This window comes from Epinephelus moara, chromosome 16 (genome assembly GCF_006386435.1).
Source record: "Epinephelus moara isolate mb chromosome 16, YSFRI_EMoa_1.0, whole genome shotgun sequence".
In the NCBI taxonomy this organism is placed as follows: domain Eukaryota; kingdom Metazoa; phylum Chordata; class Actinopteri; order Perciformes; family Serranidae; genus Epinephelus; species Epinephelus moara.
Window position 1 is genome coordinate 35991785 of NC_065521.1, and position 14062 is coordinate 36005846.

The 14062-nt window shown below is 39.6% G+C and overlaps 2 protein-coding genes across 4 annotated transcripts in view; both read left to right on the forward strand.

Moving 5' to 3' along the window:
- The window catches only part of camta1a (calmodulin binding transcription activator 1a), a 929980-nt gene that overhangs the window by 232089 nt on the left and 683829 nt on the right, over nt 1–14062 (forward strand). The window lies entirely within an intron of this gene.
- On the forward strand, nt 49–12971 carry LOC126402396 (SAM pointed domain-containing Ets transcription factor-like). Of its 3 annotated transcripts, none has more exons than XM_050064314.1 (6): nt 49–303; nt 6083–6520; nt 9650–9847; nt 10021–10068; nt 10195–10332; nt 11823–12971. In XM_050064314.1, the coding sequence occupies exons 2-6, from the start codon at nt 6097–6099 to the stop codon at nt 11999–12001; spliced, it is 987 nt and encodes a 328-aa protein (XP_049920271.1). In that variant the 5' UTR covers nt 49–303; nt 6083–6096; the 3' UTR covers nt 12002–12971. The 3 variants fall into 3 exon arrangements, with proteins under 3 accessions (XP_049920271.1, XP_049920272.1, XP_049920270.1); XM_050064315.1 differs by having other exon boundaries at nt 10198–10332; nt 11823–12970; XM_050064313.1 differs by having other exon boundaries at nt 10180–10332; nt 11823–12969.

A 14062-nucleotide genomic window follows, 5' to 3' on the forward strand; every position in this document is an offset into this window, starting at 1 on the left:
TCAGAATTGATATGTCACGAAAGCACTGTGTCCCAAATAAGTCAAACTCTTGCTGCCTGGACCAGGAGTCTAATGAGGTGTCTCCATAGTTGGAGTGGACACAAATGATCCAGCTGTGAGTGCTGGGTAGGAGACAAAAACTATATGTAGCACATCCTCACCTGAGAGCAAAACAGACACAGTCTCCACAGGACCTTGACTTTAGTCCACATTTACACTTTACCAAGACAGAGGAGACAAACTACGCAGAGCTGAGAAGAGGCCTCGGCACTGGAAACTACTGAATCCACAAACACTGACAAGGTAAGACTGCAGTTCACATTAAGACTTCTACTACTTCTACACTATTACTGCTACTACTATTACTACCACATGATGATACCTGCACTGACGCTGCTACCTGTAGTGGAAGAAGTATTCTGGTACTTTGGGGAACTGTAAGGTGCTCTTTCCTAAATCCTCATATGGATGTTTTTTTTTGTTCAGGGGATTAAAATGTGGGACCACAAAACTTAAAATGGATCATGGATGGATCAGTTTTTAAAGTTGGAACAGTCACTTCTGTAGGATGGATCAGTTTTTAAAGTTGGAACAGTCACTTCTGTAGAGATAGAGATAGAGATAGAGATAGAGATAGAAATAAAATAAAAATGGGACTTGATAAACAAAAAAATTACCTTTCGTGCCATTTTTGCCATCAAATAGTGAAAAAACATATCAGCACAGTGACAGGTGACATGGAAAGTTTAGGTAGGTTACGCAAGTCATTTACTGTCCCCTATGATAGTGGTTCCCAACTGGTGGGTTGCGGTCCAAAAGTGGGTCATGGGTGCATTCTGAATGGACCAAAGGTGACTAATGAGTGTGTCAAGTTTGTAAAAAACACACTTTATTTTGAAATTTTATGAATTTCTGGTGCATAGCGCCATTTCCTGCTGTGGAGTGAATGACTAACAGACAGCTTCTTGACAGATACGGCAGACTAGTTCGATGACATGGCCAAATGCAAGTATAACATTGAATATATTAAACTGTGTGGACCTTTACGTAATGACTAAGGAGAAATCTGGACCAGTTGGGAATCACTGGGCTATAAAACAAGCACTCCCAAGAAAAAAAGAAGAATTCATAAGTTAAGGTTAATAGATAGTCTATTTACAGATAGTATAGCTGCCAATAGGGCTGACTTTAGTCTTTATATACTTTTTTTGTACATAATGTGTGCTTAATGTCATTTCTATACACAATTTGTTTCAGTGCCACATTAATCTGTGACACTGAGGGTTGTTTCCCCAAACCAAATCCAGCGTGGGACCCCCAAAAATCCAGGGCCAGCTCTGACTGACATGTTTATATTACTGCAATTCTGCCACTGCTAATATCCTAATTATTAATCGACGACACTGCCACTTGTAGTTGCCTCTACTCAGTCTTATATCCAAAGACGCCTAGGACTCTGATCAACATCTACGTACTCTTTTCCTTTGCATGCCTATTTATACTTTTTCTTATATTTTATACTTTTTCTTATATTTTCAATTTTTATACTTGTTTTATTGCTCCGATGTAGCTAAGTAGAATCTTGTTGTACATGTACAATGACAAAAAAAAAAAAAAAAGATTCAGATTTGTATTCATCATGTGGTCATGACTAAATCTGGTGCTTGTCATTGAGTTATTTGTAAATAACTTTTCAAAAGCTGTTTATTTTGTATTTTACTGTTGAGTCTTCTAAAAGGCCTATTAGTGGGACAGGTATTGAAAATAAGCTTTGGGTATAAATGCTAATACAAATAAACATTAAATAAAATTAATACATTTCAACATGTCAGAATAGTAAAAGCACAGGTGTAAATAATAAAGTTAATGACGGCTGAATTCCATTTAGCTACTTCCAGGGTCCTCATGTTGTGCATGCAGGCTCACCGTCACACTGTCATGACTACCTTGAATATTTGAATATAACGAAGCCAAAAGCTTTTAACCTTATGAGTCACACCTGTGCTTTTCCTACAATAAAAACTCAAACTTCTACTGGGAAAAAAATACATATTTAAAATACCCTTCTACAAATAAAAAGTTGAACTTTTTGTAGCTGGTCAAGGAGAAGCCATGTTTTTTTTCTATTTGATACAGATGGGTTGTTTAATCTTGAATATTGGCTCATATGTATATTATGAAATCCTACAGCAAGTAGTAACTATAGTAAGTAAATATTGTTGCTGTATAAAATCTGAAATTAAATATTTAGTAGCATAAAATTGAAGTACAATGCTTGAAAAATTGAACTTAAAATGTACTTTTTAAGTTACCCTACACCACTGCTAGTACTGCCATTACTTCTGATATTATAATAGATAGATAGATGGATAGATAGATAGATAAACTACACATAAAACTGCCTTACCTTAAAACGGTTATCATAAAACTATAACTGTCGAATATTAAATTACACCATAAAGCCCACAGGCTTATTTATTATTGGGGAGGAATGCCAAGATGAGAGAGGGAGAGAGATGCCAGGCCAACAGGAGAAATTATAATATCCATTAAGTCACATAAAGAAATAAAAGAGATAACATAAAAGGACAACACTGAGATCATTTGTGCAAGGTCTCTGTTCTGAGAGACTATTTGCTCGCCATTTCTTCAAAGCCAGCTGAAAATGTTTTCTCAGCTTCAATCAGTTTCAGATACTGGAGGTTTATTACATTCAGTGCAGCCCTATTTAAAAAGGTATTTTGCCCATTGAACGGTTAAATCTAAAGAGAAAAAAATCTGTAGAGCTGTTTCTTGTTGAATAGTGTTTAGTTAGTATTACTACCCTACCCCACTATTATATACTGCTGTTAGTGCTACTACCGTTATAACTGTCATGTATTCATAGATTTCTACTCCCACTGTTTCCTCTTTATTATACTAAAGTGACTACACTGCCACCAATGATACTGCTACTATCACTATTAATACTAGTCGTTCCACTAGTGTTCCAACTGATAACAATAACAATAGTAAACAATTTCTTTTCTTTATAATGTTGTCTATACCAATGGTTCTCAACCTTTTTCGTATTGAGGACCCAGGTAGGTAGGTATAAGTAGGTAGATAGCTAGCTAGATAGATAGACAGATAGATAGAAAGGTAGATGTGGGTAGGTAGATAGCTAGATAGATAGATAGATAGATAGATAGATAGATAGAAAGGTAGATGTAAGTAGGTAGATAGCTAGATAGATAGATAGAAAGGTAGATGTAGGTCGGTAGATAGCTAGATAGATAGATAGATAGACAGATAGAAAGGTAGATGTAGGTCGGTAGATAGCTAGATAGATACCGTATCTAATTAGGGTTGAGCTGAAAACTCAGATGAGATGAGTATCTACAACAGGTAATGTTGTTTTTACCTGTATGAGTATCATACTCGTGATTAAGGAAAATCTTCATTAGGGTAGCTGTGTGTAATCTATTACTCTTGTGATAAAAAAATGATCTGAAGCTCAATTCTGAGGCTGTTCTGTTAATACTTTTCTCATGGGTAATAAATATTGCAACTTCTGATTGATGTATGTAAATTTCAGGCTTAAAACAACAACTTCCGATTAGGCCCAACCCATTTTAGATTTAAACTCCGCCCACTTTTGGCACAAACTCCTCATTCAGAGTACTGATACAGATAATTTAATTGGTTGAACAGATACAGACACAGATATAGATAATGGTGTACTCACTCATCCCTAATAATGATAATAATATAAATATTAATAATAATGGGGGGCTGTACAGGGGAAGCTTGCCTCGGGTCTGGCACTGGTTAGATATGATCAAGACCAGAACTTTTTTTTTTTTTTTTTTTTTTACAGTTGAGGAGATAAGCGGAATGCAAGTGAAACCTATGACCCGAATAGTCACTTTTATGACTCTTACTCGAATTGGCCTCACTTCTAGTGAATAAAAACTTTTTCCTATTTTTTCTGGGGACCTCCTGCATTCCCCTCGAGGACCCCTGGTTGCAAAGCACTCGTCTAGACCAGTAAACATCACATATTATTTAAAGTGATGTATTTCACACTGGGATGGAGACAATAGTCAACTCCCCAGTTATTTTCTGATAATGTTTATATTTATAGTAAGATAAATGGCAATAATTATATTTTTAAAGAGGAAAAAAAAGGTGAAGCTGACTGATCAAATGAATTAATGTTTTGCCTGAAGATAAAAGCTAGATTGCGTGTATAGATAAGGAATATCACTTACATCACTCACCCATTCTTGCTTTCTTCTTTCCTGCCACCCTGCAACCTGTAACACACACACACATTCACATTCACACACACACACATGCTCGGACAGACACAGCCGCATGTCGTTTCACTGAACGGACACCGAACAGCTCATAAAGGTGTGTTGTCAAACACCTTTTGTCCAGAGAACAGTGGAATGCAGGCGGTGATGAATGAACACAGTTTGTCATATTGACTAAATGCCTCTCATATCAGTTTGCTATCTGAAGAGGTGTAAAACACAGCTCCCAATATAAGTCTACAAACAACAGACTTGTTTTCATGAGCGTGCTACTGTTATTTAAACACACACACACACACACACACACACACACAGAAAAGTCATTTGTCCCAGAGAGAAAGGAAAATCTAGAAGAGTGAGTTTTTACCGCCACTAAACATTTAAACTGCTAACGCCTGCAGGCGAGGAAATAATAGTAGAGACATGCGTCCAGACATCTGGGCCATGCGTCTTCTTTCACAAATTTTCCTCTATTTTTACATCTTTACATCTCTCTGTCTTGGTAATCTCTACAGAATTAATCACAACAAAGATGATGGATCTTTGTGGTGACTTTGTAAAATAAATTGTTGCCTATAGGCATCAGATAACAGCTACTGGTGTCGTTTTTAGCACCTTTATTCTCCTGCAAATATACGTCTAAATAACTTTATCAGTTATTTATATCTCTATTTTATTTAGAGAGAACTTCCTTATCGCACCACCTTGCACCATGTGCCATTGTTTTGGACATGTTTTGGATGGAGGACCGGTCGACTGATCAATCTTCCTGTCAGGACTTTAAAATCAATGTTTACCAAAAAGATAGCCTACATATAATACTGAGCATGATGTGTGTGGTCTGACACTGCAGATACTTTTTGTCCTGCATTTTTGTCTTGTATACCATCACACATATTCTATTCTGCTGAAAGTAGCAGCGAATTAAAGGACAAAAGAAAGAAACAAATAAAAAAAACATGTATTTAATGACTTGAAACTATGACAGGTGTATTATTTTGTCAGATCAGATACTGGCACACAGCACCACTCCCAGCCTGGTGAGCTGTTCTCTTACTCATACCATACACTGCAGCTGCTTATCCTTTATCCATGTATTATACGTGTCCCACCCTTTATGCTGTGTTCTATCAAGCTTTTCTCTCGCAGTTAACTTGTAATCTATCTGAATGACCTGATATTTCTAAAATGCAGTGGGTGTTACATTGTGATAGCAGCCAAGCAATCACATTTTCTTGGAATTACAGTAAAACTGACAAACATTAATTTCAACGTTCGGGGTCAAACAAGGCTTTGATCGCTCTTTCTTTATCTGTGTTTAAAGGTGGAGTTGATTGCTTTGTGATATAGTTGAATGATGAGAATAGTTAAAGTTAAGGTCAGAATTTCACCCAGGCTGAACTTGTTTGACCTGGATATTTCCAAAACATATAGATTTATGGGAGATTCTGGCTTAATTCTGGCATTAAAAATTGATTTCTGAGTTAAACTAAAAGACAGTCAAAGACAAACAATGGCTTCAGTGACTTTAACTGTCACAATGGCTCCAGTTTGCAACGCTACAATGACAGATTCCTTATTTCAAAGTAAGTCCCAGCAGAGTAAATAGCACGCAACAAATGTCAGGTTTACTTTAGGATTGCTGCTGTTTAAATATTGAGCATCTGGGTATGGTAGCATCAATGCAGCTCTGTCAGTGTTGCTGTTGAGAATGTCAGGTAGGGTGTAAATCTGTTATGACACCGATGACGCTTTATGAAAACAGAGCTTTCTTCTTCCAGCGTGTTAAACAAACATGAGCATGGGGAGTCCTGGCTGCGAGCACACAGGCTACACTGTGCACTCGCCTCTCTACATCAGCCACCCCAACACTGACACCAGGATGGCCTGGCTGGACCAGGCAGAGGACATCAAGCCGCCCCGCAGCTTGCTGGGGCTCCCTGAGCTCAGCTGGCCGGGGGTCTACCTCCCCTGCTACGACAGATCGGCTATAGAGGAGAACCCCTGGGTGCTGAGGATGACAGAGGCCCCGGCGCCCACTGCTCCTCCCTCCAGGACTCCGGAGCTGAGTCCAGCCAAGCCGAGCCATCCCCAGGAGCCCCCCTCTGAGATGGAGGGTCAGGTGGAGGAGCGCTGTCTGGAGCAGGTGCAGACCATGGTGGTGGGAGAGGTGCTGAAGGATGTCGACACGGCTTGCAAACTGCTCAACATTGCACCAGGTAGGATACGATTTAACTGGTCGTATTAATATTATCAAAGAGAGACATTTGATTAAAAAAACCCACTGTAGAAATGTTGGCAGAAATATAAGTCTAATAAAACAAACCGTCAGAAGCTGTCATTTGTTTGTTTGCTCTCACATCAACATCCAGAGAGACACAGCTGGTGAGCATCTGAGGCCTGGCCCACCTTGTGTAAACTTCTTTGTTGGCAGATGACTGTCTTCACTTCTTAGGAACTCAGTTTTTATCTAGAGGCTTAAAATCATACAGTGTGTGTGTGCGCTTTCGATACAGCGTGACTTACATAACTTGGAAAGTATGTAACATTTCTATGGAAGCTCAAATTTGAAATTGCATGGAGTTTAAAAGAGTAAGCCAGTGATTTAGTTTCACATTATTATTGCAAAAGAAAGATTTAAAAAAAGGTTGGAATTAAAGCAGCAGTGGCAGAAATTTCCTGACCTTTTGTTCCTAGTATGGGTTGAGCTCACTGGAGCCTACATTTCCCATAGTGCAACTAATATCTGCCTGATATGTGACTACAAATGACAAACTTCATTATGTGCCCAGGTTGTTTAAAATGAGGTTGTTTTAAATGAGAATACTCAAGTAAAGTGACTGAAGCCACAGAAGAATAATCTTATGCCTCACTTCCACGGCATTGCTTGGCTTGACTCAACTCAGTTTTGGTACCAGGTTTGTTTTCTCTATTTCGTTTTCCACTGCACTTAGTACCCATGAATGTATACAGAGTACTGGAAACAGCAAAATGGGAAATGGGGCCCTGTTCTTTGTTCTTTTTGGGGGGGCTTTTTGCCTTCATTTGATAGGCCACATACAGTGTGAAATGGCGAGAAGGGGAATGACGTGCAGCAAAGGGCCGTGGGTTGGAGTTGAGCCCATGGCCTCTGCAGCAAGGACCCAGCCTTTGTACATGGGGCGCCTGTTCTACCAGGTGAAGTAGTGGGCGCCCCAGGGCTCTGTTCTTTCTTATAAAAGTTGCTCAGTGGCGCATGAAGCCAAAAAATTTGACTTCCTGGTTATAAATTTACCCAGATCTTAGGCAGTGTTGGGCCCATAGAGCAGGCGTGCTACAGACGTCCGCTGGCTGAGCCCCTAACTTCAACGGGACAAAAAATGATTTAGTTGTGTGACTCTTTTAGAATTTAGAAATGTTATCAGACTGAATGGATTCAATTCTGAAACAAGTGAAAGATGTTATTTACAGAAGTGTATTGCATTAAAATCTGTTTTATTGAGTAATTTTTTCTGTTTTTCTGAGTAATTTTTTTATTTTTCTGATTTTCGGTGTAATTTTTTCTGTTTTTCTAGATAATTCTTTTTCTGTTTCTCGTGGTAATTTTTGTTTCTGTTTTTCGTGGTATTTTTTTTTTGGTTTTCGGGGTAATTTTTTCTGAGTTAAGAGAGCAATAGAACAACAGATGCTTTCATTCCTTTCTTGAGAGCTTGATATAATGGAAGCAAACATGACCCGCTTGTTTAGTTTAATCCAGTTTTACTTTGTTTTGGGTTTGAGACACTGGGAGATACTCTTGTCTTTACGTCATATAGATGGTGTTATCATTAATTTGTCGACTTTACGCAGGCACCTTATGACTTTGCGGTTGTTCAGACGAAAAGCCCATACAGATCTGCTGAACATTGTGTGTGCATTGCAGTGTTTCTCCAGAATCAGCTGGACATATAACCCAAAACAAAGTAAAACTGGATTAAACTAAACAAGCGGGTCATGTTTGCTTCCATTATATATAGCTCTCAAGAAAGGAATGAAAGTGTCTGTTGTTGTATTGCTCTCTTAACTAGAAAAAAATACTCCGAAAAACAGAAAAAATTACCATGAAAAAACAAAACAAAAAAAACCACGAAAAACAGAAAAAAATACTCTGAAAAACAGAAAAAATTACTCAATAAAACAGATTTTTTTTTTAATTTGTCAAGTGAATGCAATATGCTTCCGTAGTTATTGGGGATGCTCAACAAAAAAACGGTATCCACTGATGTACAGAAGTCTGTTTCACAAGTCTTTTTGGGCCCCATAGAATCATATGACAGACCCTATGTAATTCCATAGTCTCACCTCGATGTCAAATCGGCTTGATAGTACGCCGTCAGTGTCGGTTGGATTCTCAGCTGACTGCGATGTGCAGTGTGAGGCTGCCGTAACATCATCTTCAACATGACACCCTTTGGATCCTTTCACTGGCAACCAAAGGAACGTCTGCACTTAGTGTACAGCAGGCTGCCATTTTTCAAATCTGGGTTGAGTGAATATAAGATTGTGGTTGCTATTGATGCTAGCTTGGCTACTTGAAAATGGTAGGTTTGTGCTGGATGCCCCCTGTGGCACAAGTAACGATTATCTCTGACGGGTTAGTGGTCTGCAGTGTTTTAACGCCACCTTCTAGTGTCTGCTCAGCTCACCTGGAAGCTCAACTTAAGTGGTACCCAAAAAAACCAAACCAAAACCCAGGTACTATCGATAACTTTTGCCAACGGAAAGCACAAAACAAGCAGTTGAGTTGAGTAGAGCTGTGGCTTACAATGCAGTAACACAAACTGTTTGCTCATGCTAAATAGTGCTCTCTGGGACTGTTAAACTGTGACGAGTAAGACAAAGCCATGTGGTCCTCGCTATTGACATAACACTAACTTCACTCTCTAAACAGCAGTTTTAAGTTTGTCTTTGTGTTCTGGTTTGGTTAACTGATCTTCACACAGTTCCTTTGATCGCATACTTTTAATCTTAGCTTCAGTTTAATGACAGTTTAAGACTTTTTTCTTGTTCTTGTAGCATCTTTACCAGCTGAAGCAGTCATTTTAAAATTCCTGACAGTGACTAAAAAGATTTAGTGTTGCACTTTCATAATGTAAGGCGAGTCACACCTGACAATAAAAGACATAATGGCCAAAACTGAAGCGACAGAGGCAGATATATTCTGAATTTTAGTCCCTAATATGGGTCAAACTCTGGATGCCATGATAAAAATGAAAACATCCTTTGCACTGATGTTGTCATGTTTTCAATGGTGGAAATAATGTCATGATTTAAGGTCTGAACGTGTGTGTAAAATAAAATGCCTGGTCTTTCTGTGTTTTCCTTGTCAGACCCGCTGGACTGGAGCTGTATGCACGTTCAGAAGTGGCTCCTCTGGACCGAGCACCTGTACAGGCTGACGCAGGTCAGCACCATGTTTCAGGAGCTGAGCGGGAGGGATCTGTGCTCCATGACAGAAGCAGACTTCAGACAACGCTCCTCGCAGTTTGGGGACATGCTGTATGCTCATCTGGACATCTGGAGATCTGGTAAGAACAACAGCGACACGGGCAAATGAACCTGCATCAAGTCTGCTGTTATGCAAATGAGTAAAAAAGGCTGATTGTGAAGCAAATGCAGTGTGACTAAGAGACAATTCAAGACTTGGCTTTAAGTATTCTGTGTGGTGTAAACTGCTACATGATTGGTTCTGCTTGTTTAGCTGCAGCAATGAAGGAGCGCTGCCCGCCAGAGGAGGACAGCAAATCTGGTGAGTTCTCGGTTTTTGGAACTCGATTTCTATACAGCTGACTAAAACAGTGGTTCTACTAAATAAAATACTGAGGTGAAACAAGGTGAAGTGACAGATGTTTTCTGACAGTCTCTCCTACGTCAGCAGCTGATGATGATTCCTGGTCAGATGTGATGCGTAACTACCCCAGCCAGCCCATCCACCTGTGGCAGTTCCTCCGAGAGCTGCTCCTCAAGCCTCATAACTACAGCCGCTGCATCCGCTGGCTCAACAAAGAGAAAGGTAAGGTGATACTGCATCATACTCTGTTATAACGCAGTTATTAAATGTTTATATACTGATTATAAATGCTAAATAGGGGGACTTAAAGTTACTTTAAAGAATCGTAACATCACTTACTAACTCTCTGGGAACATATGTGTTTTCTTACTGAGAGTTAGATTAGAAGATCGATACCTCTCTGACATCTGTGGGCTAAATTTGAAGCTACATGTAGCAGTTGGTTAGCTTTAGCTTAGCATAAAGACTGCAAGAAGTGGGACACAGCTAGTCTGACTCAGTCCACATTAGACTCAGACCACATTACTCGGCATTGTTGGGGATCCTTGACTTGAAATTAGAGCAGCCCAGATTATTATGGTATGGACTTAAATGTAAAAAATGTGTCCAATACATTCTCACTCCCAACTCGTCAAATACTGACACTAGGTCATTGGCCAGTTTTGAACGTTCGGGGACAATCTGTCAGTTTTATGCTTCAAAGTAAACATCACAGGAAGTTTACAGTTTCCCCACTTAAATACATGGCCTACAGTCTCTTTTCAAAGTAAAGTTAGAACATTGATTAAAAAAACCCCCCATTGTTTTAGGTTTACGTCCTTAGACAACAAATGCACGGGATTGAGTTAAGATAAAACATCATGGTTTGGCTTAAAATAAGTAGCCCAGAATTATTACAAACATAATATAACGTAAACTGATGTCATTAGCGTAGAATGCTACACACACTAGCATGCTATGTTGTTATTAAAATAACTGGATTCACCTTTGGTTTCACATGAGACACAAACAGCAGGCTCCTGGGTCAAAGTCCAGAGTTGGTTTGACGCATCCACTCTATAATTTTCTTGCTCTCTATATTACAGTGGTTGCTTGAAGTGTTAAAAAATGCCAGCATTGGTTCGTCTCATACCCAATAAAGAGTGCCTCTGTGCGTCGGTATTTGACTTTGAGGGCCACTGACCAAGTGTCAGGACAAAATTAGATGAGTTGGGAGTAAAGCGCAGTTCAGACCAATGTTTGCGATGAGACGAAACCTTTTCATAACACTGCAGAGGGAAGGTTCAACGGTGTGAACTGGCCGGTCTGAGCTTGACTAAAGCGAGCTGATGGTGTCACCTGCAACTCAGCTGGTCAAATCGCTGGCTGTGAGGTCCGCTAGTCAAATCAAAATGACCGCAGACAGCATGTCCACTTGCTGGGCCCCGAATGTTTACAAAGTCTGACTCCACCCCTGGCTGATAGGCAGAATGTCTTATGTCTTATCTCTGGATCTCTGGATAGAGACAGGCTAGCTGTTCCCACTCTTTGTGCTAAGCTAAGCTAACTGTCTCCTGGCTGTAGCTTCAAATTTAACATATAGACATGAGAGAGTGGTATCGATCTTCTTATCTAACTGTCGGCAAGAAAGCAAAAAAGCACATTTCCCAAAATGCAGGGGCTCTTGTTCACATCAAAATCCAAACTAAGTACGTTTCTTTTCTTGTCCACAGGAATTTTCAAAATAGAAGACTCCGCTCTGGTGGCCAGGCTATGGGGCATCAGGAAGAACCGCCCGGCTATGAACTATGACAAACTGAGTCGCTCTATACGCCAGTACTACAAGAAAGGCATCATTCGAAAGCCCGATGTGTCACGCAGACTCGTCTACCAGTTCGTCAACCCCGTATGATGACGAGGATTGGCTGATCCGAGGAGAATGAGCTGAGGAGGAACCGAAGATATGCTGGACATACAGTAGAAGTAACATGAACTCTGAGGCTCGTTCGTTGTACTTTACGGTTCATTTCATTTGTAAAGACTGCCTACTAAACTATGCACTCCTGCCTATCATCATATCACTCTACTTAATTTTTCTTAAAGCTCGATTTTATTTTATTTGTCCCTTTAGCACTCTTCTTTTAAATTTATTTTTTGGTGTGTTGTTTGGTTTCTCAAATAGACACACTTCTTTTTTGAACTATGGAAACAATTAAAGGACATAATGCTTATTTGCTTTTCAGTTGAGAGTTAGATGAGAAGATATAACTCTGTATCTGTATAATTAATATGTCACTGGAGCCAGCAGGCGGCCATCTTAGTTTAGCATGAAGACAGGAAACAGCTAGCCTGGTTCTGTCCAAAGGTTAAAAACAAGCTCAGTATTCAACACGTTATATCGTTACCTTGTTTGTCTAGTAAGCTTAAAAGGTGCTGGTTGGTGAGTTTCAATACCTTTGGAGAGAGCTAAGCTCGCTGTTTCAGGTCTTCATGCTAAGCTAAGATGGCCGCCTGCTGGCTCCAGCTAGCATACTAACATGAATGGAATCAAACTTCTCTAACTCTCGGAAAGAAAGCGAACTAGCATTATTCCCCAAAATGTTAAACTATTCTTTTAATTCCTCTTTTTTTTTTTTAAAACAATGACACTTCTTATTGTTATTTGTGTCGATATTTAGAAGTTGCAGAGCAATGCCAAAGTAAGTGAATATTTTATTGAATCTGCCTTGATTTATAATCCTTTTTACATTTCTATCTTTGGGATTATGTTCAGGATCCAGAATAAAGCAATATATTACCAAATGTTGTCTCTTTTTAAAGTAGAAACTAACTTCTCATATTGGTCAGTGGCCCTACATGTCAAACTGTGACACTCCAGGTACCCCTCCAGCACACAGATAAAGGCTATGATAAAAACTATATACTGAACCCCAAGACAGCGCCTTTTTTTTTTTTGCCTCCAAAGGAACCACTCACCTGGCGCATACACCAAAAAGTTTCTTGTTTCCGGGTCTATTTCCACAGTTTGCCTGCGAGTTCCTGCTCGGCTCACAGACTTTACAATGTGATGATGTCATGGATTTTTAAATTGCTTTTCTCGGCTCAAGGAAAGTTTTACAAATATAAAACCTCTGTCAACTATTCATAATAGAAAGAATCATAATCGACCTTGTTTGAAGTTTGAGGTGTCCTGTTAACAGTTTTACAGCTGTCTATTTTACAATGGTACACTATGAAGAAAATGCTTTTTGGGCCAGGCATGTCACAAAGCAACAAGCTAGCTGGAAACGCTTACCTGAGCAGGTGGAAATATTTCCATCACTTTGATTGTGTCAGGAAGAAAGATGACAAGAACACTGTTGCTGCATGTATTCGGACTAAAACTCTATCCACTGTGAAAAACACTTTCTAAAACCTCCGGTCTGAAACAGCTCGACTACTACGACTAACAGCACAGCGTGAAGCTCCAGGAAATACACCCAACCAAAAGTGAGCCAGGCTGTAGCCTTGCACTGGCTAAAAAAACAAAACTGGATTTTACTCATGGACAGCTGCAGCTACAAAGAAGTGATGAAGCTTGTAGCTGGGTATGTGGTGGATGAAATGTTGACTCCCCGTCTTTCAGGCAGAGCTTTGGGAAAATATCGGTCACAGGCAATAGGAAACCCCCAGGTAAATCAAAAGCAACAACCTATCTAGCATTAGCTACACTTAACAGTGATAAACTTGACATTGACACAGAGGCACACATCTAAATTTTTGGGAGATAAGCAATTGACCTTTTGCAAGGCCCCGCCCCTTTGTGATGGTCTGACAAGCTGTTGGAGTAAGCATGGAGCCCACACTGTAACTAACTGCACTCCCTGAAGAAATATTATCATATTGTTGGAAAAATGAAAGAGTGATTCCAGAGAGAAGCACACAGAGGGGTCTACAGTCTGTGTTTGAAGGATATATCCAGGATGTCAAACTG

Bases quoted from the DNA above. Each gene is read 5' to 3' on its own strand.
- LOC126402396 (XM_050064313.1), top strand. From the start codon at position 6,097: ATGAGCATGGGGAGTCCTGGCTGCGAGCACACAGGCTACACTGTGCAC. The intron at 10,069-10,179 runs GTGAGTTCTCGG...GTTTTCTGACAG, and splicing joins AGAGGAGGACAGCAAATCTG to TCTCTCCTACGTCAGCAGCT. The intron at 10,333-11,822 runs GTAAGGTGATAC...TCTTGTCCACAG, and splicing joins CTGGCTCAACAAAGAGAAAG to GAATTTTCAAAATAGAAGAC.